Source organism: Anabrus simplex, chromosome 6 (assembly GCF_040414725.1).
Source record: "Anabrus simplex isolate iqAnaSimp1 chromosome 6, ASM4041472v1, whole genome shotgun sequence".
In the NCBI taxonomy this organism is placed as follows: Eukaryota; Metazoa; Arthropoda; class Insecta; order Orthoptera; family Tettigoniidae; genus Anabrus; species Anabrus simplex.
Window position 1 is genome coordinate 244408136 of NC_090270.1, and position 26120 is coordinate 244434255.

A 26120-nucleotide genomic window follows, 5' to 3' on the forward strand; every position below is an offset into this window, starting at 1 on the left:
ATATCAGCAAACAATTTTCATAAAACCCTTACGAGATTAGAACTGGAAATGCATTGAGTCATTTTGCATCATCCTGAAAAAGGCATCTTGAGCACTGATGGCAATTTAAAGGTGTTGCTTTCCGTGGACTAGCCCAAGATGATTTTTATGGTGATCAACTGTATTGTTTCATGATGAAAGAAATTCAACATAGTTGTAAAACTTCTATCACCTTCCATGGATATTCCTTGTTATTCGGCTCTACTTTAACGACCTGATAACATCCTAAAATTATTTTGCTGAGACTTTAAAGAAATTTGATTTAATTAGTAGAAAGTGTACTAAACTTCAATAAGCACCTTCAACAGCTGACCGTTTACTTGTGCATTTTATAAGTGAAGGCCATTGAATACAAGAGGAAAGTTGGCCACGGCTCTACCGTTGCTCTACGCCTCTGCATTCGGGAGACGGGTCTGGGGCACAGTGCCAGACTTCATGCCTGGTCCCACCCGTTGGCTGTCCTGAGAATGGTTTTCCATGGTTTTCCATTCTCCTGCACTAAGGCAAATGCCGGGACAGTTCATAGTATAGGCCACAGCTGCCTACCCCCTCACGTTCTCCGCACATCTCCTTCACCATAACAAATCTCCCGGCCTGAGAGAAGGCGTCACCGTCTAAGAGGCCTGCCTCCCCCTTCAGGGGAGGAATGAAAATGTTTAGTAGTTAGTAGTTGAGTACAAATCCCAAATGAAAATCAAGGAATTAGATGGAAGAGAATTGTTATTTCATCCATTATACTGCCAGATGTCACTGTGGAGTGTGCTCAGCCTCCAAATCCGAGAATTGGGTTGTCTACAAATTTGTAAGTGGCACAAAATAGGACAGAGTTGTTAGCAGTATGTCAATTGCCTTTGTTTGAGGGACAACCTGGCACTCATTCCTCTTGTAGGTTGACTATCCTAGATCATACACCTCTCCAGAAAATAGAAACTTGTTTCTAAATTTTTCAAATTCTTTATAGGGAATCGAACCCATGTTGAAATGAAGGAACCAAGCATGCCTTAACAATCTTTGCCATCTACAGAAACAGATACATAACATGCACAAATCAAACAGAAGCAAAACAGTACAGTAGCTGACTAAATTGAAGAAATTCACCATATTTTAATAACTTTAATCACCTTTTAGGGATATTCGTTGTTATTTGGCACTACTTTCAAAATCCAATGACTTCCTAAAATTGTTTCAGCTGAAAATGTACAGAATCTGAGTGATAATAAATGTTCTCACACCTTAAAATATTCTAGGATAATCTCTGATCACCCATTACTTTTACCATTACTTTTAAAACTGGTTGGATAGTATGATAGCACAAAGGATCTGCAGCCTGTCAAAACAAATTCTGGTTATGTAAACAATTCCAGTATTCAAGTTCGTAGGATAAAATATTAGACAATTAGTTGCCATATGACTGGTTATATATGCATGAGGTCCATTAGAAAGGCATTAATAAACCTCTTATTAGGGTGAGATTATCAGAGGACAGGAATCAGAGTACAGGGTATGTCAGGTAGACAAGAGAGAGGGGAAGGAAGAGGAGAAGTTGTGGAAGGCAAGTGGGCTGATGTTTTAAGGGGAGGGAAACTGAGGGCTAATGGATCTACTCAGGGGAAGATTTCAGGAGATGTATTCATGAGGAATTGGAATGAGTCATTGCAGGTGGTACAGCAGAGGAGAGATGGGGGAAAAAGGAAGTGTTTCAAAGGAAGAAGCAGGTAAAATCAAAGGCAAAGATAGAAAAGGAAAATCTAGAATTAAGGACAGGAAGAAGGAGATGGAACAGAATGACAATAGAGAGAAGTAGGTTCTGCAGCCATCACGGCAGATAAGGTAGACCACAATGGGAGGGGATCTAATGAGGTGGGTGGAGTTGAGGCTCTGGTCATGAAGGACCCCATTGTTAGACAAGTGGGGGAAGTGTGTGAAGGAAAGGGAACCACAGAAATGTATTATCCAGGAATTGGATTAAGACAAATATATATATATTTTTTTTGTTATTTGCTTTACGTTGCACCGATACGGATATGTCTTACGGCGACAATGGGATAGGAAAGGCCTAGGAATTGGAAGGAAGTGGCTGTGGCCTTAATTAAGGTACAGCCCCGGCATTTGCCTGGTGTGAAAATGCGAAACCATGGAAAACCATCTTCAGGGCTGCCGACAGTGGGGCTCGAACCCACTATCTCCCGATTACTGGATACTGGCCGCACTTAAGCGACTGCAGCTATCGAGCTTGGTAAGACAAATACTGAGAAAAGAAGAAGGAAAGGAGTGTAAGGATAAGGTGGTAGTTATTCAAATTGGTAACAACAAGTAAAGCAAGCAGAAATAGATACAAACATAGTTGGAGATACATGAGATCTAGTCATGAGGAGAGGGAGAAGTTTAAGAGAGTGGAGATTGTTATCAGTGAAATACTGAATAGAGAGTGATCGGGAATTTAAATGAGACTACCAAGTGGATATATGGGAAACTGGGAGTGAGATTTATTGATCCTAATGGGTAGGTAGGAGACAGGGATTTGTAATCAATGGCGTTCAATTGTAAGATGCACTAAAACAGTCAGCTATTGAAGGTGCTCTGCCTTTCCAGAGTGAAAAAGTAGTTATTACTCATCATCATCATCATCATCGTCATTCTTTCTCCTTATCCAGATCCTGCCAGTTCAGGGCATTCATGGCACCTCTTCACCTTCCCCTCTCCTCCCACCATTCCCCTTCCATCATTTTATACCAGCTCATGTTTCTTCTTTATTGAATCCATGCACCTTCTTTTAGGTCTCCCTTTCCCTCGAACTTAATCTCCATCATCTGTCATTCATTCATTCATTTATTTCAATTAATTCCAACGAGCCTGCAGGCTCGTACATAGGAATTGTACAGGACATTACATACTGGCGGGAACTTACACATCAAAATATAGTTTGTGTATATAAGATAATTAGTAAATGGTTGAACATATAAACACATACAATATATAAAATATGTACATCATCAATATGAGGATTACAGAGAATTATTTCTGACTGTATTTACATTTATGTAACATGAAAGTTGCAAAAGTACAAGAATGGATTATGGAATATTTTCATTTACATAAGAGTTGCTGAAGTACAAGAATAGATTTCAGATTATTTACAATTACATAACACAAAAGTTGCAGACGTACAGGAATTGATTACAGAGTATTTATAGTATATATACATAACACAGAGTTGCAGAGGTACAAGAACAGATTACAGAGTATTTACATTTACATAACATAAAAGTTGTAGAGGTACAAGAATAGTTCCGGACAGTTTGCAAGATTGTTTGGGAGAATGCCTTAAATGACATCTGATATTTTGATTTAAACAACACTGTACCTTTCCCAAAAATAATGCTTGACTCTTTGTTTGAATTTTGCCAAAGTTGGTGCTGTTTTTATCTCCACAGGGATGTTTGTCCTGGTATTATTTTCTTCTCTATCCTCTTCATAAGTCCAAAACATCTAATTTATCCTATCAATTCTCTCATTTAGGTTTTCAGTTTCGATCTCCTTTCTCACATCTTTGTTTCTCAATCTGTTTTTCCTTGTCTTTCCTATCATACTTGTTAGGTATTTCATTTTTCATTCTACTCACCTCCCTACCTGTCATTTATCAGGACTCAGACACATAAGTCAATATAAGTTACTATAATGGAGAAAAATTTGGTGTGACAGTGATCCAGTTACTGGAATAAATAATTTGGGTTTGGTGTTTCTCGGAAGTAAACAAAATGATCATTTTAAAAAATTCTGGTGTAGAGTAGTTCTGTTGATGTTCCATAGATTGTGAACTGCAGGTTATGCGGGTCAGGTTTACTTTGTTTATACTGGGTTATGGGAGATGGAAAATAATAAAGACTATTCCATTTTTTCTTTAAATATGTTTTGTTCAACACTATCATAGATCTGAATTTAGGGCTGTCACCCAGTTGGCAGATTCCCTTTTAATTGTTTACCTCATCCTTTTTAAATGATTTCAAAGAACTGTGACATTTATCCAAAATTGCCCTTGACAAATTATTCCAATCCCCAATCCCTCTTCCTATAAATGAATCATCTTAGTGTTTGTCCTACAATGGAGCAGCGTCTGTTGTTTTGCAAGCCAATCTCCACTTGGTTCTATTAAGAGCATCATTTGGAACAAGATGAATAGCACCTGTCTTCTTGAAGGCGATCAAGCCAGCATTTCTTGGGCTGTAGTGGGGTGTAGTGTTCATTCCTCAGATTCAAATGTCTTTGGATGTACTGTTTCAGTTTAGACATCTGCAGTTCCCCCATTTGTTTGAGTTTCAATATGTACATCGACACGGCACAAGGGCAATTGCTTAAAGTTGTAGGACTCGATCATCAAAAACGGTGTTGCCATTAAGGTCAATCGTAGGTGGGTTATTCAAGAGCTGGAAAGGCAAGCATACTATACATCTTAGCTCCAAATGGAAGGAAAATTAATACAGTTTATTCGGAAGCTCTATTACATTGTTTTAATATTATTTGTAGCATCTACCAACCTAGTACATCTTAAGAATTGGATTTACAGTATTTTAAAAAATAAAATAATGTAATTAATGCATTTTATGTAAAAATGATATCTGTTAATAAATATTTTAAATCTGCTTTTTAAATAAATGGTTTTAAAAACATCTGGCTGTTGAATTAGTAAATGCAGGTGAAGCTATGGGTACATGCTAGTATGAAGATAAAACTTGAATTCAAGGGGACATATTGGAGCAAATATTCATTTATTTTGATCAACGCTGAGTGTGGCACTATTTCAGACACCCATGCACCAGATGGTGTGATACAAAGTGCCGTCTGTACAGTAGATGAACCTTCTCCATACATTACGTGGTCATACCACTGAAGTCGGGTCACACACATCTTGTCAACGATCGGGGCAACTCCCATGATTTCCCGTATTCCTAGGTTGGTAACATCGTCTAGCCAGGTCAGTTCAAGAGATCAGCGAAGCATGTGCATCTCCATGACATGAAGAGCTTGCTTGTGCTTGACTATTGCTGGCCAGCATTCAGAGCGACTGGGCGAACAACAGTTCTGTAAACCTTGGACTTCAGATGGATTGGTATCCGACCATGGCAGAGAACACCAGTAGTTTGCCACCACTTCATCCAGGGAATACGGGTGCTCACAAGTACCTGGGCAATGCTCGAGTAGCCCTAATCAGTATCTCCTGGCTCAAGTATGGGTCACTGATATCCACATTTTGTTAAAAACCAAGCTTGTAGTTTTACGTGACTGTTGATATGATCACACCCATGCAGTTTTACATGGAATATGAACTGCATGGACATGAATTTCAATAATTCCACATAGGCCTACCGGTACTTCGGATTGGATTCGACAGTGGCCACCTTGCTGAGAAGCCAGCGGCAAAGTGAATTTTGTTTAAGGCATTTCGTTTTGTTATTATTATTATTATTATTATTATTATTATTATTATTATTATTATTATTATTATTATTATTAACTCAGCTCATATTCCCAACAGTGAAAAATCCCTCGACGGTCTGAGAATCCGATTCTGGGCCGATGACAAAGTCTGTTCCTAGCTAGTGAAAACAATGGTAGTAGTGATGATCATTGTTTTCAGTGCGAGCACAACTGAGTTAAACACCGTACGGTAACATACACATCACCTAATCCATGAAATGGAGAAACAGTTATTAGTAACTTTCTCTTGCATTTCATTGTATTTTGAGTGTGAGCAATGAATTCGCCCGAGACAGATTACGAGTTGGCCTATGTCTTGCAAGGGGAAGATAATAGAAGCCAAACTATCTCTATTGGAGATCCAGGCATTTGCACATGCTCATATTTTACTGAGGAAAAAAAAAATTGAATTTTAACAAATGATACGTACATTATTGCCTTTCTATGACATTGGGTTTGCTTTCGAACAGGTTGATCGACTGTTATCCAACGCTAGAATTCGCCAAATCTAGCACCCAACTAACATAATTCTCCCACAAATGTGAACTTTCCTTTCCCCAGAACGTTACACGATCAGCGGTAAGTTAACAGATACAGTTTTTGGCTATAATTATCTCTACTTACTTAGTAATTCTGAAAGTAGTTGTATAGGCCCTAGACCAGCCAGCAACGCATTACACACTTTCATTGTGCCATCTCGCTTTGAACACATTCGTTGATCTATGTATATTTTTATTGCCTTTCGGGTGTCAATGAAGGATGAATCTCAGTAAATTGATCATTTCTGTCTTTTTTCGTTAATATTAAATTACGTGCGGTACGATATTCCTTGTTTTTAAGTTCAATTCACTGAATGTAATGTGATTGTGACTGCATGTTTATCATTATAGTAAGAGACTTTTTTACTATAGTCAAGAGTCGTGTCTTCATGCTATTTCTCTGATGAGAAAAATACGGTAGCCTACTGTAAAACCTTGCTACCATTTTTCAATTTTAAGTAGGTGCCAATTAAACCTAAGAATTATTCAGTTTTCTCCTTCCATCAATTGTAGACTAGTTCAGTACTGGTACCGTGGTACCGTATAAAACGGGTACGGTAGGTATTCTTAGAATGAATCCGGAAGATTGTCACATGAATGGTATGAATTACTTGTAATTTGGCTGATAGGCCTATAGGCTTAGCTTATATGAGAACTGCCATGCAAACGTGACTGTTGTCGAAACCGTACGGGTTCGTTTAGAGTAGAAGCAGGTGGAAGGCAAGTGTACATTTATTCTCCGCCGGCTTTTTATGCATAGCCCCAACGTAGGCCTACCTACTCAATTTGTCACGAGACAGCACAGTACTGGATGAGTGGGATAGAGGTAATTCCATAGGCGTTCACAAACTGAACAGTATGGGATAGGCCTACCGTTCTGGTATGCTGATACACTTATTTAGCATCTAGCTATAGAGAGTTTCCAAACATCATCAATGCAATGATTATGGACTACCATAGTAAGTAGTACGCCTAATCAACGAACATAAGACCACACTGTATGATATTTTTCAGCACAGGCGACTATAGCGCTCCCAGTGGCCAGCAAGAGGGGACACTACACGCACATGTTATGTCTGAGTCTGTAGGTACTGATTGAAATGTCACCATATTATAACGGAAACATATGCAGTGCTATAAATTGCTACAATAATCAGAAAAATTCACCGGCTTTGTCGTTCTTTAGATTTCCTAAAAATCCAGAGAGGTAAGTCTAAGAAAATATATACCGGTATGGGAAGAATTTAATTATTGTGAAGATAAGTGATCTTTAATAACTGTAGGTAACCTACAGTACACCAATACTTAAGCAGTATATTTTTACTTTCAGAAGCAGGAAATGGCTAATAAATTGCAGAAGAAACGATCTTTCTAATAAAGATGCAAGCTATTTATACCATAATATAAAACTGTGTTCCGATCACTTTGAAGATAACCAGTTTATGAACTCTCAGAAGAAGAAACTGGTGTGGAATGCAGTTCCTACTATATTTTATGTGCCCATTAAACCTCCTCGGGCAACAATGAAGAGGAAACTTCCAACAAGAATTGATGTGCCTATTCGCAAAAAACATAAATTACCAGAGGGTATGGATGGTGTTGATCCTGTTCCTACATGCAGGACAGAAGATCCATGTACACACCCAAAAGGTAGGCCTAACCCAACAGAAAGTTTAGAAGAAGGAATAAATAAATTGAGTAAAATAGTTTATTATCTAAATCAGCAGTGTAAATATAAGTCAGCAGAAATTGTGTGTTTACAAATAAAGTGTGGAGAGCTTAAAAAGTATGTGTTTGTAATTGCAAACAGAAGGAGACAGGTAAAAAAAAAAACTTTGGCCTAAGCCTATAGCTTCTAAATACATGACAAAGAATACTTGAGAGTCAAATTAAAGAAGTTTTCAGTAACAGAAGTAAATTGCATATCGGACATAATTATGACATGAAATTGTAAACATTGGTGCTTTCACGGCCCATACTTGTAGACATGATATGAGCATATGCCATGTCAAGAAAACAACGTGAAACTCTTTGCATTCAGCAGAGAACTTTGCTCCACATTTTCAGCAGAAAATCTCTTGTTGTGGGATGGTCAATTTTATGAACTAGCGGATCGGGTAGCTATGGGAAGTCCACTCTCGCTGGTAGTGGCTACTTTCTTTATGGAGCATTTTGAGAAGGAGGCTGTTGCTTCATCACCCGTCAAACCTATGATGTGGTGGAGGTATGTGGATGACACATTTGTGGTAAACCACTTAAATCAGCAACATCCTTCAATTAAATTCAGTATGAAGATGGAGTAGGTCAGATGCCTTCCTTTTGTGGATGTTCTAGTAAGAAAGAAACCGGACGGCGCCTTAGGATATACATATTGTAAGCATACTCGCACATATTGCTGCCTCCATGCAGATTCTCACCACCATATAGCACAAAAACAGGGCATTCTCACGACAGTCAGCACGAGAGCAACATGAATTTGTGAGCCTTCAAATATCCAGGAGGAGATGGACACACTCAAAGTCACATTCACAGGTAATGGTTATAACGATGTACAGATTCATAGAGCCCTGCATCCAAGAGGGACAACTAAGCAAAGCTCACAGAAAGAAGTGAAGGAACTGCCTGCCTGCCTTACATTCACAGCCCCAGAGACAGAATTGCCAAGGTCCTCCTCAAGCATAATACAAAAACCTGTGTTTGGCACCGTAACTAAAATTGCTCCAGCTTAGGGAAAAGCAAGGACAAATTGTCCCCACTATTACACCCTGGGGTGTACAAAATTCCCTGTACTTGCAGTGAGGTATACATTGGCCAAATATGATGGTCCATTGGGACTCGCATCAAAGAACACCAAAGAAATATCCATCTCAACCAGCCAGACAAGTCAGCAGTAATTGAACACGTGCCATCATCAGGTCATGATGTAGTGTTCGAAGATGTTGGAGCACTTACTCACACTAAGCACTACAGGTCTAGGATTATACAGGAAACTGTGGATATACCAAACACTCCTAACAATTTCAACAGACACACTGGCTATCAATTAAGTAATACGTGGTTGCCAGCCATTAAGGATTTACATAGTTGGCTCTCTTCCCTATCCTTTCTCTATTGTTATTTTGTTTCAGTATTTTCCAAATTTGTACGTTCGTTTTCATTAGTTGGTTCATTCCAAGCTATGTGTTATTTGTTAATGTCATACTTTCGTAACGTGTGTACACCCCCCCCCCTCCTCTCTCTCACACTGTTTCACATCATCATCATCATCATCTGGTTTCCTCCACATACTTTCTTCCCATTCTTCAGCTCTGTTCTATTCTATCCTGGTGTCTTTCATTGCATTCATTTTGTTAGTTTCTTTTTTCTTCTACCACATTCGTCTCTGTTTTGTCTGATGTCCTCCCTGCTATTTCTCAAGCACATACGGTGTGACAGAAAATCTTAATTGGAGCTTAATGTCATCAGCTCCCACTTGGAGTGTTGTGCCAGCATACAGTGAGCCACCCGGTGATGAACGAGCGTACCACTATAGTTCTCCAACGGTAAAGCATTGTTATTCTTAAATTCAAACCCTCATTATTGTAGAAGACTTCCTCATGAATAGTTGAGATTTTCTTCTGAAGGCGTAGAGCGAAGATCTCTGTGAAACGTGAAGAGTTTCACTGTGTTTTCTTGACATGGCTTAAGCCCAAAAGCTCATGTCATGACATGAAATTGTTTGTTCTAAGAAATATGTATTACAGTCCTCAGGGTTATAAGTAAGGTTCAGATGTTAAGGAAAATTCATATTTCTTTTCTGGGCCTATTTTACATGAAATATGAAAAATAAATGTGAACGAAGGGACTCTGACCCTGTTTAAAACAATTTTATGTTCAATATAAATGCATATTTTGATCATTTTTTATTGTTTAGGTCATATTTTGCTAATTTTGATGATATAAGTCACTTTTGATTATATTTTCAGCATTCTTGTTTAAATTGAGATGTCTTTTTAGCAAGGTACTCATTATCTATGTCAAGTTTCAAACAGAGAATTTCCAAATACTGTAGTAGATGTACACCCACCAGCAAGAAATGCGAAACATTATGTATTTCAGACAAAATTTAATGTTAGTCCTTTTGAAACCTTGTATAAATTAAATGTTATGACATTATAGCAATATGGCATTGTATCATAAGTTAATTAGCGTACTTGAGAAGTTTCAGCGCAATAATTGATAGACAATCACAACACCAATATTGCTGTTTCCCACCTTTGGACAAGAATAACCACAAACAACTGTCTTACGGTTTATTGCTGTGAATTCTCATGCTGTGTGTTTTTATGGATATTACAGCTTGTCTTCGACAATTAGTCTCCCTTCTAAGTCAGGTCATAATAGCTCTTTCACCTGAAGACGCATCAAGAGCCATGGCATTAGTGGAGGATGGGTGCACTGTGTAGCAGATGTTATAGGCACATCTTGTTCTAACGTCTACAGAGCTGTTCTAAGGTATAGAGAGGACAATATCTATACCAGGAGGCCTGGTTGTGGTCATAGGAGAAGCACTACTGAGCACGACGATCACTTTCTCTCGTATTGAAAGTTCTTTGTGATAGAAACACAGCAACCGTGAAGGCCAGAAATCATTTGCAGCAAGTACAAGGCACGAACATCAGCGAAAGAATGGTAAGAAGACTTGTAATGGAGGACAGGAATGAAGATAAGTCTCTATCAATGTACAGGAGAGGGTAGGTAGGGGAGGGTGAAGGGATGGAAGGGGAGATGCTGGGGAAGACAGGTGAACTAATGTCTTAAGGTCAAGGACAACAAGGGTAAAGTTTTTCCTCAGGAAGTAGGCCCAGGAGAGGTATCGGTGAGAAATCGGTATGAGTCACTGTAGGTAGATCAGCAGAGGGAAGATGGAGATCAGGGAAGTGTTAGAGGTGGAGCAGGGCAAGAGGAAAGGAACCAATAGGAAATGAAAGCATAGAGCACAGGATAGGAGGAGGTGGAACAGGGTAGTGAGAGGGAGAATAGGGAGGAGGAAGTGAGTTATACAGGTGTCAGGGAGACCAGGAGTGAGATGGAGGGGATCTAATGAGGATGAGGTTGAGGCTCTTGTCATGGGTGACTCAGTTGTCAGGCATGTGGGGATTATATGTGGAGAAAAGAGAACCAGGGTAAAGTGTTATCTAGGAATCAGGTTAAGGAAGATGTTGAGAAAAATAGAAGGGAAGAAGGAAGGTAAGGAGAAGGTGGTAATTTTCCATGTTGGTACCAACAACGTTAGGCAAGCAGGAATTAGTACCAACATAGTTGGAGATGTTTGGGATCTGGTTGCGGCAGCACGGAAGAAGTTTTAAGAAGCAGAGATTGTTATCAGTGAGATACTGTGTAGGAGGGATACTGAACGAAAAGTAATTGGGGATTTAAATTAGACTATGGAATGGGTATGTGGGAAATTGGGAGTGAGATTTGTAGATCCTAATGGGTGGATAGGAGATAGGGATCTACGCTCAGATAGCCTTCACTTGAACCGCAATGTTACATGTAAGTTAGGAGGTTTGTTTTGAGTAAGTGTTAAACTGTAGAATTAAGTAATTTGATAGATATATATTTACCAGATATTGTAATTGGAATTGAATCATGGCTGAGCAGTGATATTATGGATGCGGAAATTTTCTCCCAGAACTGGAGTGTTTATCGTACAGACAGGTTAGGAACAGTATAAGGAGGAGTATTTATACTGGTGAAAGAAGAATTCATAAGCTATGAAAAAAGTTAATGATGATGAACATGAAATTGTAGGTGTAAGACTCATATCTAAAGACGATAGGCAGCTTGATGTTTTTGGGGTGTACAGACCTGGCAAGGCTGGCACTGACGCTGATGCAAAATTATTTGATAAGGTAATCAGCTGTGTGGGGAACGATACAGAAAAGAATGTTATTGTAGCAGGTGATCTGAACTTGCCAAATGTTAACTCGGAAGGGGATACGATTGACAGAAAGCATGACTAACAAATGGTATATAAGTTATTATGGGAAGGACAGCTGAATCAGAAAGTGATGGAACCAACTAGAGGGGAAAATATTCTAGACATGGTGGTGATGAAACCAGATGAGCTCTATAGCGAAATTGATTGTGATAGATGGTGTAAGTGATCGTGAAGCTCTCTTTGTCAGATTAAAAAATAAATGTGTTAGAAAGAAAGGGATGTTGTAAAAGTAGGACTGTTAGGCAATACCATATGGCTGATAAGACAGGAATGGGGACATCTTTTTGAAAGCAATTATGATCAATGGAAAATGGTAAATAAAAATGTAAACAGTCTATGGGATGCCTTAAAGCAATTGTTGAGGAATCTAAAAGCATATATATGTACTTTTGAAAGTGGTAAGGAATAGTAAAGACCCATTATTTTATAATAGGGAAATAAAGAGATTAAAAAGATAGTGCATATTAGAAAGAAATAGAGTTAGGAATGGTTGCAGGAGTAAGGAGAGGTTAAAGGAGCACACTAGGAAATTGAATTCAGTAAAAAGTCAGCTAAGGATAAAATGATGGCAGTAATAATTGGGAGCCATATGAATTTTAGGGAGCAATGGAAGGACATGTATAGATACTTTAAGGCAGAAACATGTTTCCAGGAAGGATATTCCTGGGATCATTAATGAACAAGAAGTGTGTATATGTGAGGACTTACAGAAAGCAGAAGTATTCAGTCAGCAATATGTAAAAGTAGTTGGATATAAAGATAATGTCCTGATAGAGGAGGCGACTAATAATGTCTAAATACTGAATATTATCTATGATATTAAAGACATTTATAAATAGATACAAATGTTGAAAGCTAGCAGCTGGGGCTGATAAGATTTCTGGGGATATATTAAAGGTTATGAGTTGGGATATAGTGCCATATCCGAAATACTTATTTGATTACTGTTTGCATGAAGTAGCTATACCAAATGAATGGAGAGTTACAAATAGTAACCGCAGTGTACAAGGGAAAGGATGACAAACGTGAAGTGGAAAATTTCAGACCAGTCAGCTTGACATGTGTAGTTTGTATGATCTGGGAAAGCATGCTTTCTCATTATATTAGACACGTTTGCTTAATTACTAACTGGTTTGATAGAAGGCAGTTCAGGGTAGGAAAGGCTATTCCAGTAAAGCTCAACTTGTAGGATTCCAGCAAAATATAGCAGATATTTTAGCTTCAGAAGGCCAAATGGACTGTATTGCTATTGACCTGTCCAAGCCTTTTTAGAAGGTAGATTGTGGGAGATAACTGACAAAAATGAGGGCAACTGGACTAGACAAAAGAGTGGTTGAATGGGTGGCTACATTTCTAGAAAACAGACTCTTAATCTATTATGTGACACTGTCTTGTTCTATGCTACGCAAAACATCCAAACTTCTAGAGGGAACAGTGTCTTTGTTAAGCACTCGTTTGGGAGGAAGCCCTAACAACCCGCCCTTTAGATCCCTTTCAAAATCGCTATCAGAAAAATGTTCGGAACGCACCCGGCATGGATCTGCGTTCCACATTCCATCACTCTGACATCTTTGGATCTACTTCTTCCTTAGTTCCTCATTTTTTGGAAACTGAAGTATGTGATATGTCTTTTGGAGGGATCTTTCCTGGTTTTCACCCAGCTGTTATTGCACAAAGCAACCGTACACCTCGTACCAGGCATGTTTATATGCAACCCGAGACAAATCAATTCAAGTGAAACACGAAATAACACTGGCACAAGAAAGCAGCTATTCACCACAGGAACTACTCATAGAAAGCACCATGAAACTATAAAATCAAAACTGCAACTCACTTGAACATATTAAAGAAACTCTCACACTACTCTCATGCAGTATAACTGCACAGACTTTTAGCAAGACTGGCGGTCTCTTGTTCATGCCCGAGAAACTTGCAAACATCGAGAATTTTTGCGAAACACACGACACCATGAAATTAGTCAAAGAACTGACGAACAAGGCCTTGGCGGTGGGTAACTGGCTGACATCATAACAGAGCATAGCCGAAGCCCTCCAAACGCAGAAACCCCTTGTTCATTTTTGGGATCTATTTCTGTACTTCACCCAGTCACCAGATTAGTATTGGCCAGTGAATGGAACTTCTGAATATTTCCAAAATAGATTCCCAAAAAAACGTAAATTATTAGAATCGTTTGTACGAAACTAAGAAAAACGGAAGAATGAAGAAATCATGAATTCTTCTCCTGGTGTTCATTAACTCAAAGAGGACTTGCAGTAACCTACACCTGTACAAAGAATACACACCAGCATATTCTTGGGTCAAATCACATCGGCCTGTTGAATAATGGGAGGTGATGACGACGGACTTTTCTGCAGTGTGCTCTGTGCCCAGCAGATCCCAGGATAACAACCTCTGTCGGTACTACCGTGGAGAAAAAGAAACTCTTGTTCATGCCCGAGAAACTTGCAAACATTGCAAGTAGTTCTCAAGAGGCTAGGAGTAACACTAAACAATTACGCAGCAGAAAGAAAAATATACCAACAAGCCATTTTGGAACATACCAGAACATTTTAAATTCTATATCACATTAGAAAGTGTTTCATCAACAAGTTTGTTCACGAACAATATTCTCCTATTGACAATAAAAAATTAATGCCAATGCATTTGTATAAATGTTACTCCAGCAACAACGAGAACAAGTCAAATGTCCATAACATAGACAATTATCAACTTCAGAATATTGTCAATATAGTTAATGAAGTTTTAATGACAATCATACAAGTTAAGCAACATTGAATCAATACAATTAGCCAGATCTCAAAAGTTTTTATTTTTTAAATAATTTTAAAGGATGTTCACCAGATGCGTTTTGTCAATAAAATGTTAGATAGATTTTAGACAAATATGTTTTAACTTAAAGACATAATTTGATTGTTATATGACTTGTAAAATATTATAAGATTTGTCAATCAGGTTTATAGGCATAATCTTAATCCAAAAGAATTGTTTCATGATCTTATATAACCTTAAGTAAATAATAATTGGCTGATGATGGTCATGAAAAAGGAGCGAAACATGTACCATATCAACATCTTAACAAATGTGTAAGTTTCTACTACGTTTTTGTATTGAATAGGTGGTAATTAACAAAATTATAAGAATTTGTATCAAAAACTTGCGAACATCGAGAGCTTTTGCGAAACACTCGACACCATGAAATTAGTCAAAGAACTGACGAACAAGGCCTTTAACATCCGCAAAGGAAGTTTATGGATTGGTTATGAACGGCAGTTCTCATCATATTGACATGACGACGGAGAAATCGGCCCTAGAGGCTTCATCGTAGACCCAATTGTGCGTTTCGAACACCTCTCAGGCCTACCTTAAGGGGGAACGTACACATGAAAGAGATTTACGTACCCACAATCCCCTGTTATAAATCCAAATACCATCTTCAAGAAATAATGGGACTAATGATCGGAGCACGCGGCAGCATACCTCGACACTTCCAACACATGGAAGCGTTGCCAGCTATTCATGGAGGATATTCACAAAATAGTTATGATAACTCTCCAAGATTCAATTAGGCTCTTGAGGCACCACATATTCAGTTCATAATGTCGATACTGACAAAACATTACCTTATTTATTTTTATGTTATAGGTACTTTAGAAATTACGTAGTTTCTGTATTTATTCCTTTGTAATGCCTCCACTTATCATATGTGATCGGTATTACCTTTTCATTCCTGGCAGCCTGTTAATACAGGAAGTTTTTTTCTTTAATAATAAATCTGTATATACGTACTTCTTCCATGAACACACATGTACACAATTTCTTGTGTCTGATATATATATTATTTGTCCCAATACTTATACACAGCACATATATTATTTTCTAAAGTAAACTATTTTTAAAAACTTTTCTAAAAGACAGGGATACAATAACCAGTTACACACAAGGGAAATATAATTTATATAACTTGTTTACATTCATCTAAATACTTCAAAATACCTTTAGCAGCAAGAATTGTAGGATTATTTACTGAACAGTAAGCTGTAGTGGTAACGGGTATGCATAACTCAATGTTTTTTTTTTTTTTAAGTTATCTCTGTCTGGGTTTTATAATTCGGCGCATTAAAAGAGTAGATCGCCACTTCTGTTTCACATAAACATAGATAGCTAGCTTCTAAACCCATTCCCCAAAAATGTTCAGGAGTAGGCCTACATGTATGATTTATTTTCGTTCTTAAGTCTTTATTCAATTTGATGAAGAGAAACACCTGTCTTTAGTGATTGGTACGGTTATAGTATTATTTTCAACAGCACATTCGGAAATACAAGTCAGTGAATCGTGTAGCTTTCATTTTTCCTGGGAACTACCTGCTACTCTTGTTAGTCACAGTTTTCTTGTGACCAGGGATCTCTCATTACTGCAGACCTCTTCTCCAAAAAGCATACCCAACGGTAACGTTTGGGAACCATGTACTTTAATCATCTACTCTACGGTCACATTGGGGCAGTGAACATGAGCTGATGTACGGTATACGATATAACGTATATGATTTTACATTTTATCCTGAAGACAGCTATCACAGTTTAGGAATACTCATCACCTTCCTTATGAGCTTAACACGTGTCCTGTGTATAATGTATTGAGAGGTAAAAATTAAAATGTTAATGTTTATTGAAAGAGTGACCTTATGGGCAGCCGCCATTCGTGTTAAGCGAGTACGTGCTGGTAAAGGTTAACTAGTATGCGCTGAAGAGATGGTAAATACAGAACAAAAATTGTCAGCCAGACACAAATGGGAATCTTAATATTATCCCTTAGCTCAGATACCTGCCAACAGAATATAAATGTCCGAGGCAACCCTAACTATCAGTAGATCATCCAACGATTTATCGGTTGGCCGTTCTTATCCTGTATTTAACATAACTACATGAAGAACCTGGCATAAGAAAGGAACACTTTTCGGCCAACTTCTCCTATTTTTTTTACTGCACACTGCCACGAAACAACCTCTCCCAGTAGGTGTAAGAGCCAGACTGTTATCAAATTATTTTTCCATTGATTTGGTGTTCAGTAGTGATGGAAAAAGACCTATGGCTTTATTTTACTGCTCTTTGCAGACGGATCACTGTAAGTAGGCCTACTCAGGTTTTAATATAAGAAAAATGTTCATGATGTTAATCACATTAAGGAGGTTGTAAATGAATGTTATAGATATCTTCATATGGTATTTAGGGGTTGTATAAGTTTCTGGTAAGAGCTCAGTTAGAGTGAGGTTCCAGTGTAGACCTACGGGACCCACAACAGGATTACTTGAAATGAGAACTGGAGAAGATCTGAAGGAAAGCAGCACATTTGTTCTGGGTGATTTCCAACAAAAAATGTAATGTTATGAAAATATTGCAAACATTGTGCTGGGAACACTTGGGAGTGAGGACACAAGCTGCTCGACTAAGTGGTATGTTTCAGCCGAAAATTTGGAACATTTTCATAACACTATTCTTTTGTTGGAAATCACCCGGAACGAATCATTGGGCTTCCCTTTGGATCTTTTTCATTTCCTGTATCAAGTAATCTTGGTGTGGGTCCCATACACTGGACCCTTATGCTAATTGAGGTCTTACCAGAGACTTATATGCCCTCTCATTTACATCCTTTCTACAACACATAAATACCCACATGGCCATATGAAGATATCTGTAACCTTTGTTTACAGCCTCGTTAATGTGATTACGCCAATGAAGATCTGTTGTTATATTAATACCTAGGTACCTACACTGATCCCCGTAAAGTGCTACTTCCCGAGAGATTTGGCTGTGCAGTTAGGGTCACGTAGGTGTAAACCTGTATTCGGAAGATTGCGGGTTCGAATCCCACCGTTGGTCGCCCTGAAGATGTTTTCCTGTGGTTTCCCATTTTTACAGTAGTCAAAAATCCTGGGGCTGTACCTTAAAAACTACGGCCGCTACCTTTCCAATCCTAGCCTTTTACGATCCTTGCGTCACCGAAAACCATCAATGTGTTAGTGCGACATTTAACCACAAGCGAAAATGTATAATACGAGGTATATTACCCCATTAGCACAGTCATTAAATCTGAAAGGACATTTCCTATTTGTAAAACGTTCGGCTCCATGACTAAATGGTTAGCGTATTTCGCTGGCACGGGGGCTGGGTGTATGTGTTGTCTTCATAATCATTTCATCCTCATCACGACGCGCAGGTCGCCTACGGGAGTCAAATAAAAAGACCTGTGCGTGGCGAGCCGAACATGTCCTCGGACACTCCCGGCACTAAAAAGCCGTACGCCATTTCATTTCATACGTGAAATTTACAGCCCGACTTTTCATCCCGTTTACTAACTGCTGTCCATGTTCCAACATTGTCAAGGTCTTGTTGTAGTCCCTCAGAATCCTGTAACTCAATTGCTGCTCTATTCACAGTACAGTTTAATGTCATCAATATTCATACAAAGAAAATACACATGCATTAAATTGCCGTCATTGCCTGTGAAATGATGAACGACAATGGAGAGTATTGTGCACTGCCACTGCCTTCGTAATGTCCCAGGCCGTACTGTACCTCTGATGACGTCACGCTTTGGGGGGAACTTGAAGGCGATACGCATACGCTCCGCTTGAATAACACACTCGTTTAAATTACTTAAAGAACTGTTAACACCTTATAAAACCAAATCCTATCGTCAAATATTTGTTAATTCTGACATACAATGCATATTCTTCTCCGTAACGTTCTATTCCTCGCGTATATACGTTCGTTTGCGTGAGTACAGCCTAACATTTTGAGACATATTCTTGCGATTTTATCCATTTTCTGGTCAACTGGAACATTCACATCATACACACTGACAGAAAACATGCAGCCAATTACCATTACTATTTATTACAAATATAAATTATTTCTGTACCTCACTGTTTCCACTTCATGAACACTGCAGCTTTCCTGGACCTCTTACAGGAAGTTACACCAGTAAGGAGTAGGTCTGCTCTCTTTGAAGCACTTTGTTGAATACACAAGTCGGTGTGAATTTTGGAAAAAATATTTAAAAACATATTCACCCAAATATATATACACTGTCCGGCCAGGTCTTCCAATTTCTTCCCGCAGTCACAAATGACTAGGGAATCTGCCAACTGCATTGACTCCAAAGCCAAGGATATTGTGACACACTTAGGATTGTCTGAATTTAGAAATACCATCTTATATGTATCTGACACTAACACACAAAATACTTTGTACACCTCAATTCTAAGTTCTATTGACATGTCTGATGGATACTTTAAGCCCCCTCGATTTAGGAAATTCAGATATCTTACTTCTGGAGATAATTCATATATAAGATCTGAATCTGTCAGAAAATAACATTTACATAAATCACACTGCTGTTTGATACTCTTTTTTTTTTTTTTTTGCTATTTGCTTCTCGTCGCGCCGACACAGATAGGTCTTACGGCGACGATAGGAAAGGAAAGGTCTAGGAATGGGAAGGAAGTGGCCGTGGCCTTAATTAAGGTACAGCCCCAGCATTCGCCTGGCGTGAAAATGGGGAACCACGGAAAACCATCTTCAGGGCTGCCGACAGTGGGGTTCGAACCCACTGTCTCCCGAATACTGGATACTGGCCGCACTTAGCGACTGCAGCTATCGAGCTCGGTGATACTCATAAATAAGACTTGCATTTTCAAATACACCGAATTCAGATAAGCCATAGGTCTGATTACATAAAAATACAGGACCTACCTAATGGGACCCATGTTTATGACATAATAAAAAATTTACCTCGCCATCTGGACGTGACACTCTTATTTCTCTCAGGATGTGATTTTCAGGAAAGTGCTTGATACACACAACTGTGTTTTGATTAACTATTAAATTCTCCCTGGGAATAGCCTTCTTCCATAACTAAACTAGTTCTTCATCAAAAGGAAACACAAATACCGGAGTGTACTCTCCTTGTTTATAATTGGCTTTGCAGCCAGGCACACAGCAACTCTTAAGGCATGGTGATTTCCCTCACTGATCATCTTAATTCAAGTATATACAATTCGTGGTTAATAATAAAACACAGAATGCAGAAACTCAATTAATTTTACACTATAAATATAACTTTACACAAATAAACTACAAAATTAAAACACCGAAGAACGATCTTCTTAACCTATAGCTTCACATAAATACACGCTCACACTAAGTTTTCTTCACTAATTAACGACTTTCCACTTAATAATGCAGTCGATGACGACTCATTCTCACATATATCTGAGTGAACATGCAGCCATCGTTAAAAGTTTCAATAAAACTGCGAAAAACTGTGTTTAACTCTACTAACTCAGCCTAACGATCAGCTGATTGCTTTCCCGCGCTAGTTACAATACGGCCTGGACATCACGAAGGCAGTGGCACTGCATGGCGTATCGCGAGAGGCGTCAAGCAGCGTTTTTTTAGTCAGTGCTGCAGTCGAGAGTATGCCTTCTGACTTTTTTCCATATACCTTCTGCTTTGATTCCTTTCCTTTTTAATTTTGTCATTCCGTTATTGTTTAAAAACTCCGACTACGCTGTGGTCTGTTTCATACTGTCATACTTGAACACAATTCCAAGATAATTTGAATATATATTAAACAATTAATTTAGAATGATCCAGATGGAATGAGATCCAGGTTACGTACCGATTCAAACTCCGAAAATGACCGACTGTTGCGAGACATTGGAGTAATTAATCCTACTGAGATCAGGAAAGAAGACATGCATCACGCTGAAATGAAGTAAGGAGAACGGTGATGGTGATTTTTGTTTTAAGAGGAAGTACAGTTATGTAATCATCCTCTGTAAGAATAATCTGCAGACGTTTTAAGTTCAATGAATCCTCTGCAATACAAGGGTGAAGGTACTTGACAGTCAACCCTGGAGTCAAATATATTCCACAAAACATGTTACCAGTGCTAAGAATAATGTTCACATTGTCATACTCAACTACAGAGCATGATCGAAGATTCAACTTGACGAATAAAATCACTGACTTGCGGTCATAACTGTTGGTTACCAATGTCTCCAGTCTTTATGACCATTCATATACCCCACCAGTTGACCGATTTAAGCCTGAGAAATATATGAAGACTTGGTTGCAAAACCATTGACCTGCAACAGACACCAATTCAACAGTTTCGTCTAGTCAGAAGTGTGATCACAATCAAAAGAAGCGCTCAAGAGTGCATTTAATTGAAAGCTGTAACCAGGTTCTGTAGAGTGTATTACTGCGTAAGGAAAAAGATGTCAAATGTAGTGTTTTACACTAGCCTTTGTGTTTAAATGTGTGGTTTGAAACTTAAATTCCTTATACACAGTTAAAAAAAATAGGGGAACATGTTTTTGACCGTATGCCATACTCCACAAAACAATATCTCAGATCCAGGTATATTACCAATTAAACCTTTATTATTTATCGTGGAAGTATACAAAAGAACATAGATGGATTCGCGTTCATTTTCAGAACACAAACAGAAATGTCCAAATACGGGTGAAAACAAAGTGATGCTGTAGCAGTATCTGCTCGATGTACCCCGCAGCAATAAGATTACGGTACCACGGACGACGACAAGATCCATACGGCCATTAATACTGATGCCACCCCACACCATCACAGAACCTTGTCCGAATCGATCGCCTTCCTGGACAATATTTGGCATGTACCTCTCACCACGGCGTCTCCATACACATTGACGTCCATTGGATTTTTATCACAGTCGGAGAGCTTCAGTATGGTGTATGTTCTTCACGAACATTTATCACAACTGGACACCTACGTGGCATGCTCCGTATAAGTCGACGGAGATCACGTTGCGGTATCAGGTCCCATATTTCAATGAGAGAACGTCGGACGTCTTGGATAGTCTGTGGTGCAACAGGACGCCCACGAACACTTCTCTCAAGCTTATCCCACACATACTCGATAGGATTAAGGTCGGGACTCACTGCTGGCCATTCCATCTCTTGAATGTCCATTTCTCGCAAGACAGCTCTGGTGATGCGCGCTACATGGGCCCTGGCATTGTCGTGCATGAGTACGAATTCAGGGCCAACACCGTATGCAGCAACCAATACATGCTGTAGCAGTATCTGCTCGATGTACCCCGCAGCGGCAAGATTACCACGGACGACGACAAGATCCGTACGGACATCAATACTGATGCCACACCATACCATCACAGAAACTTGTCCGAATCGGTCGCCTTCCTGGAAATTGTTTGGCATGTACTGCTCACCACGGCGTCTCCATTCATGTTGACGTCCATCGTGCTGTGTCAAAGATAATCTGGACTCGTCTGTGAACAAAACAGGTCTCCGTTGGCGAAGTTGCCAGTTGACGTGGATACGGGAAAATAGACGGCGAGCTACGCGATGTTGCTGCGTTAAACGGGCCACTGGAACAGGACGTCTGGGTCGTAAGGACATTTCTCTTAACCTGTTTCTTACTGTCTGGTCAGACATGGTGACTCCAGTGACTCTTCTGTGGTCTTGTTGCAGTTCTCTGGCAGGTGCTGAACGACACCGCAACTCACAGATGGTCAGATATCGGTCATCTTGTGGGGTTGTCATGCGTCCACGACCTTGTCCAACCCTCGTCGTGAACTGGCCTGTCTCAGTGTAGCGATTCCACAAGCGTTGAATACATGACTGAGAGACATTGAGAGCCACAGCAACACTACGAAAAGTCCATCCTTCCTGGATCAAAGTGACGGCTCTTGCGACTTGAACCTCCTTAAGATGTCTCATGGGATGTGCTGATTTCCGTACAACGTGATCAAATGACCGCAGTAGTCTGTATGCCTCACCACGACACACGGACGCACCGCTATTCACTTCGTTTTGAGGGGTCACCTGACATATTAATGCATGAGTACGCCTATAGATGGAGTATAACTTCGATTTCACATACCCTGAGTAGCTAAGGTCTCAAGGCATGCTGTACGACCATTGGAACCCCATCTACCAAATTAACCTTCACATACCGGGCGTTACAAAACATGTTCCCCTATTTTTTTGAACTCTGTATTTAATCTTTAAATACATTCTACATGCCTCACTTATGCCAATTAAGGGAATTTTGTTTTAACGCAATGATCATAAGATGCCGGGGTGAACTAGAATGCTGGATTTGTCATGTCCTGACGTAGAGTAGCCTATACCCTATGTCCGGCTCCTTGGCTAAATGGTTAGCGTACTGGCCTTTGTTAACAGGGGTCCCGGGTTTGATTCCCTGCGGGGTTGGGAATTGTAACCTTCATAGGTTAATTCCGCTGGCACATACGGGGGGGAGGGGTGCAGGGCGTATGTATCGTCTTCATCATCATTTCATCCACATCACGACGCGCAGCTCAACTACTGGCGTTAAATCAAAAGACCTGCGCCTGGCGAGCAAATATGTTCTCTGACACTCCCGTCATTAAAAGCCATACGTTATTTCATTTCTGTACCCTATGAAAATTTTGGGATTACAGCGCTAGTTTTAGTCTTCAGTGCTAGGTTTACGATAGAGATGTCGCGTGTCCCATTCTGTTCAGTAATGAAATTTTATCTTTGATTACCCCTCTATTCCTTTATCATCTGATATTTGTAAATCAAAAGCTCAATTTGCGGACACCAGCTTGAACATAACACGTTTCTGACAACCATGACGGTGAAATTCTAGGAGAAAAATTGAGGAATGACATGAGGGAAAGTCGGAAACTGTCTGTGATACCTACTTCCAAATGAAGGCATCAGCGACAGGACACAACCTTTAGTTTATTGGTCCCTTGGCAGGGATATGTGCGAATGAGTAAAGTGGCTTTCGCTTACGTGTGAACCCTTCCTCGTTTCTGTCACGCAGTCGATTGGCTATGGAGCAGATGTTCACTACATTATACACCACGAGCAGACAATTTGGGAGATGGAGTTATTGGCCTCACAAGGCAGGATGTTTTAAAAATCTGAAGCATTCTGACGGTTTACTATTCCGCAGAACAAGGCAATGTAATGGATCACGCAGTGTAAGGAAACTGGCGACAACTTATCGCGATGGCTCGGGTTCATTATGGGTGTCTTTTCGAAACAAAGACCAATATTTGGATGCATTCTTTTAAGAATTTCATAGATCTGAATTGGGTAAAACGTTTTCCCTAAGATCTAGAACTGTGCTGAAATACTTAAATAGAGCTAGCTTAAAATTCCGGGGTCCTGTTATGAAGCAGAGGATCAATGAAGAGCGCAGTGTATATCGACTCGCACTTTCCGAGGACAACTTACAGAATGCTTGATAACAATAATAATAAAAATATCATCCTGAGAGCCTCCGTGGCTAAGGCAGCAGCGTGCCGGCCTCTCACCGCTGGGTTCCGTGGTTGAAATCCCGGCCATTGCATGCGAGATCTGTGCTTCACAAAGCGGATGCGAGACGGGTTTTTCTCCGTGTACTCCGGTTTTGCCTGCCATCTTTCACTTCAGCAACACTCTTCAATATCATTTCATCTGTCAATCATTGCCCCAGAGAAGTGCGACAGGCTTTGGCAGCCAGCACAATTCCTATTCTAGCCGCTAGTTGGGGCTTCATTCATTCCAATGCTGACCCGATCGAATGACTGGAATCAGGCTGTGGAATTTCTTTCACCTTCCTGTAACTCCTTGTGGAACATAGGGACTCCACAGAAAGATGCCACCGCAATTTCACAGAAAGATGCCACCGCAATTTGTTCTTCGCCATTTTTTTCCCTCCTGCCAAGTTTTGTTCACGGATGCAAGTTCTCGATCTATATATACTGTATTGTCGAAGTCATCCGTGATCTACCTTGTCTCCTCCGGACCTACAGACTCCACTCCAAAGATTGTTTTGCAAGTGATCCTTCGCCCTGTGTCAGGGTGTGCCCTATCCATTTATACATTATCTTCTGGACCTGCTCCACTGTTGGTTTCCCATTGGTTATTTCCCAAAGTTTAGCGTTAGCAGTCGTTTGGTGGTCGGGACGGACGGCCTTCTTTCTCTCAGTTTAACGAGTGCTAGACGCACAGTACCAGCCACTGTTCTTGTCAGCATCTGATGTCGCAACAAACCATTAACTTCTCCTCGGTCAGACATACCTCGAGAGCATCCAAACAGACATCCACATCGGGCACACCCGTACCGCTCCGCACCCGTGCTAGATTTCGTCAAAGCCTCTCGTCAGGTGGGGAGCAATTGACGCTAATACCATGCAGGCACTCATGCAGGCGATACAACAGCTGCAAGCCTCCAAGACTACACTCCAGTAGGATGTTCAGCAAGTGATTTTCCGACAAGAAGAGGACGCCCAATCACAGCAGTCTCAACAGCAATTAGAAGAGGACCCGGACATGCTCCATCCCCAGCAGCTACCTTACTATTGGCGTGCCCTCGCACCAGCAACATACGGAAAGGCTCTTCCCATGCCAGAGCTTCCGAAGGTCATCCGACTAGCTGAGGCTCTCAAGGCCCTTGTCCCGGCCATCCCTGTGGGATGGATGGCCCTCTCTCTGTAGCCCCACATGGACGCTGGCCAACGCGCGTACTTCGTCACCCGCGCCTCATTGTTATACTGCGCCTTGGCAGTACCTGCTTCAGTTGGACTCGGTGGTGGGGGACGACGTCCTTCCCCTGCCTTCGGGCTTCCAATTTCAGAAGCCGACCCGGGCGCCTACGGTCAGCCACGGCACGACCAGACGTGGCAAGGGCCGCAGCGCTCGAGGAGCCCGGGCGGCACAGCCCATCACCGCCACTTACGACACCACGTCTCTCGGATCCTGCCTTGGGAGAGCTCCGTGAATACATTCCGCAGCCCACTTCGTTTGTATTTTCGTATTTGCGCTTGGTTTGTCAGGGCTTGTTGTGTTTTTAGCTAAGGTTTTTTTAACACCCATTAGGGCTCTTTGTTATTTGTGGTGGATAACATTTGGTTTGTACATATATGATAATCTTTGTAAACACCGCCCTGGCGTCTGTAAGTGGCGTAATATTTATGTACATATAATTCAATTGAATAAAGCACTGAGAGGCTTCCCCGA

General features: G+C 40.2%; 2 protein-coding genes across 2 annotated transcripts in view; one reads left to right on the top strand and one right to left on the bottom strand.

Moving 5' to 3' along the window:
* Positions 1-6195, bottom strand: part of LOC136876386 (zinc finger protein 32-like) — a 43080-nt gene extending 36885 nt beyond the window's left edge. Inside the window, exon 1 of the mRNA XM_068228276.1 lies at positions 6139-6195. The gene's annotated coding sequence lies outside the window, so the exon portion shown is untranslated. The remainder of the gene's footprint in view (positions 1-6138) is intronic.
* A 6-nt stretch (positions 6196-6201) lies between these two features.
* LOC136876387 (uncharacterized) overlaps positions 6202-26120 on the top strand; it is a 94034-nt gene continuing 74115 nt past the window's right edge. Inside the window, exons 1-3 of the mRNA XM_067150290.2 lie at positions 6202-6879; positions 7068-7260; positions 7384-7703. Coding sequence (XP_067006391.2) covers positions 7154-7260; positions 7384-7703 — 427 coding nt within the window. The 5' untranslated portion in view covers positions 6202-6879; positions 7068-7153. The remainder of the gene's footprint in view (positions 6880-7067; positions 7261-7383; positions 7704-26120) is intronic.